General features: G+C 42.4%; 1 protein-coding gene across 1 annotated transcript in view; it reads right to left on the bottom strand.

Annotated features, from left to right (window-relative positions):
* frem1 (FRAS1 related extracellular matrix 1) overlaps window positions 1–1,978 on the bottom strand; it is a 71,159-nt gene that overhangs the window by 14,669 nt on the left and 54,512 nt on the right. Inside the window, exons 27-30 of the mRNA XM_015398038.1 lie at window positions 1,772–1,921; window positions 1,474–1,682; window positions 1,329–1,376; window positions 1,058–1,234 (exon numbers count right to left, since the gene is read on the bottom strand). Of these exons, the coding sequence (XP_015253524.1) occupies window positions 1,058–1,234; window positions 1,329–1,376; window positions 1,474–1,682; window positions 1,772–1,921 (584 nt within the window). The remainder of the gene's footprint in view (window positions 1–1,057; window positions 1,235–1,328; window positions 1,377–1,473; window positions 1,683–1,771; window positions 1,922–1,978) is intronic.

The following is a 1,978-nucleotide window of genomic DNA, read 5'->3' as shown; positions in this document are numbered from 1 at the left end:
TACATAACCAACGGGGAGCGAAAAGTTTGCTATAAAGTCCACTATATTTTCCCCCTCTATTTAGTGATCGAGAGCTGAAACCAGACACTGTCGTTGTCTAACATTAAAGTAAAAGCAAAGCTGACATGGTCAACATGTCTTAAATTAGGGTGACCATATTTTCATTTGGGAAAACCAGGACACCTCGGAGCGGGGGGCGATCTCTGTTCCCATGCATAGAGATATCTGTGGCATGCACTCACTTAACATAGGCCCATGTAATCCTACAATAACATAATAATTACAGTTGATTTATTAAAAATGCTTTTCAGTAAAAGTCAACAGCAATAACAATAAAAGTTAACAATAACGCTCAACTCCCAATAACACATGATACTCAGCCTCAGTAATGAACGAAATAATGTCTGTTCTGTAGGTTAATGGAAAAAAAAAAATTAGCAAATGAGTTAATTAACAAAAAATACCTCTTGTGCAGCAAAAATAACTCAAAATGTACCAAAAACGAACACACATATCAATAGACTATCTTTACTTTCGGAGTCCAGGAGGCTTTTCAGATCCCTTGCACCTCCATTGGACACCGAGACATATGTGCCTGCTTTGCACACTGTGCACAAGGCCTCCCATTTGTCTCGACCCGGTCTGAAAGCGGGGAAACTCTTTTGTAAATCGTTGGTAAACATACATTTGCGCTTTGGCATGTTGTTGGCGTACCAACAGCCACGCTATCTATCTTCTTATTAAGGACAGGGCTGCCCGCACTGACGCAGCTGAGGGATTACGTCACACGCAGCGCCGTGCACAGTGCCCTAGTGCCTGTAAATTTAATGGTCCAATGAAGGTAGTTTAAAAAAACAGGACATTTCCTCACTTCCTAAAAAAAAAACCGGGACCCCCGGGACAGGATGTGAAATATGAATATGTCCTGGGAAATATGGACGTTTGGTCTCGCTACTTAAATAAAACTCTAAAAAAGGCAAGAGAGGCAACAGAGAGGGAATCTTCACACAGTTCATGACATCTCTCTCCACCACTGGTTAGCACAGTTTTTACTTACATTTCCTCGAGCTTGTCCCTTCTTAACTTGAATCCTTCCCTCTCTTGGAGAGTCGGCGTCAGTAGTAAGTCCAGGTCGCTGTGGCTGTGAACCCCTGCTAACCACTCGGATGTTTGCCCTCCTGCTCATCCTAGATGATGCATCATCCTCTACTCGCATTTGCATGATTCCATGATACTACATGGAATCATACATCAAATCAGCAAAGAAACGAGATTGTTCTTCAGCCTTCGTTGATGTTAAGCTAGAAATTAGTGTTGTGGATACTTACTGTGTAAACTACATCTGTCCCATTGTGGAACACTGTTGAAGGGGAAATCTGAAAAATAAACACAAACCTGTTTATACCACACACTGGTGATACAGAGGAACAAGGGATAGGGTGGAGGATAAACTAAAATGGCGGAAGGGCTTACAGATTTGGGATTGCTGACAACTCTGAGTTTCTTCCTCGGGAGATCTTCTCCTTGGGTAGAGATGCTGTCTCCTCTGGCCCATATAACCGATTCTTTACCGAGGGGAAGTTTCTCCAAACGGATGGACCCATGCTGGGGATACGCGTCGGGTTGAATCTCTTTTCCTCCCAGAAGAGGAGCTTGTTGGTCCTGCTTTGGTCTGCACTCTCCTGAGTTCATCAATTTCAAATAGGTTAGTCCAATTTTAGTTTTTTATATGAAGAAACACGTTGATTAAAATGCACTAAGAATCTTTTACCTTTTCCCTGGTCTCTGATTGTAAGTTTAGCCTTGCTGATGCTACCAATGACCGTAGCCTCAGGAGAAACAAGCAGCACCTCGAAATGTTCATCTGCCTCCTCAATGTGGTCCTCAACGATCTCAGTCTGCCAAGTCCGCTTTGTTACTCCTACAGTGAGAGTAAACTTTAAATTGTTTGTAAATTAAAACCACAAAGGCCATTAAA

This window comes from Cyprinodon variegatus, unplaced genomic scaffold (genome assembly GCF_000732505.1).
Source record: "Cyprinodon variegatus isolate N-32 unplaced genomic scaffold, C_variegatus-1.0 Scaffold907, whole genome shotgun sequence".
In the NCBI taxonomy this organism is placed as follows: Eukaryota; Metazoa; Chordata; class Actinopteri; order Cyprinodontiformes; family Cyprinodontidae; genus Cyprinodon; species Cyprinodon variegatus.
This window is presented reverse-complemented; position numbering and strand designations above follow the sequence as displayed.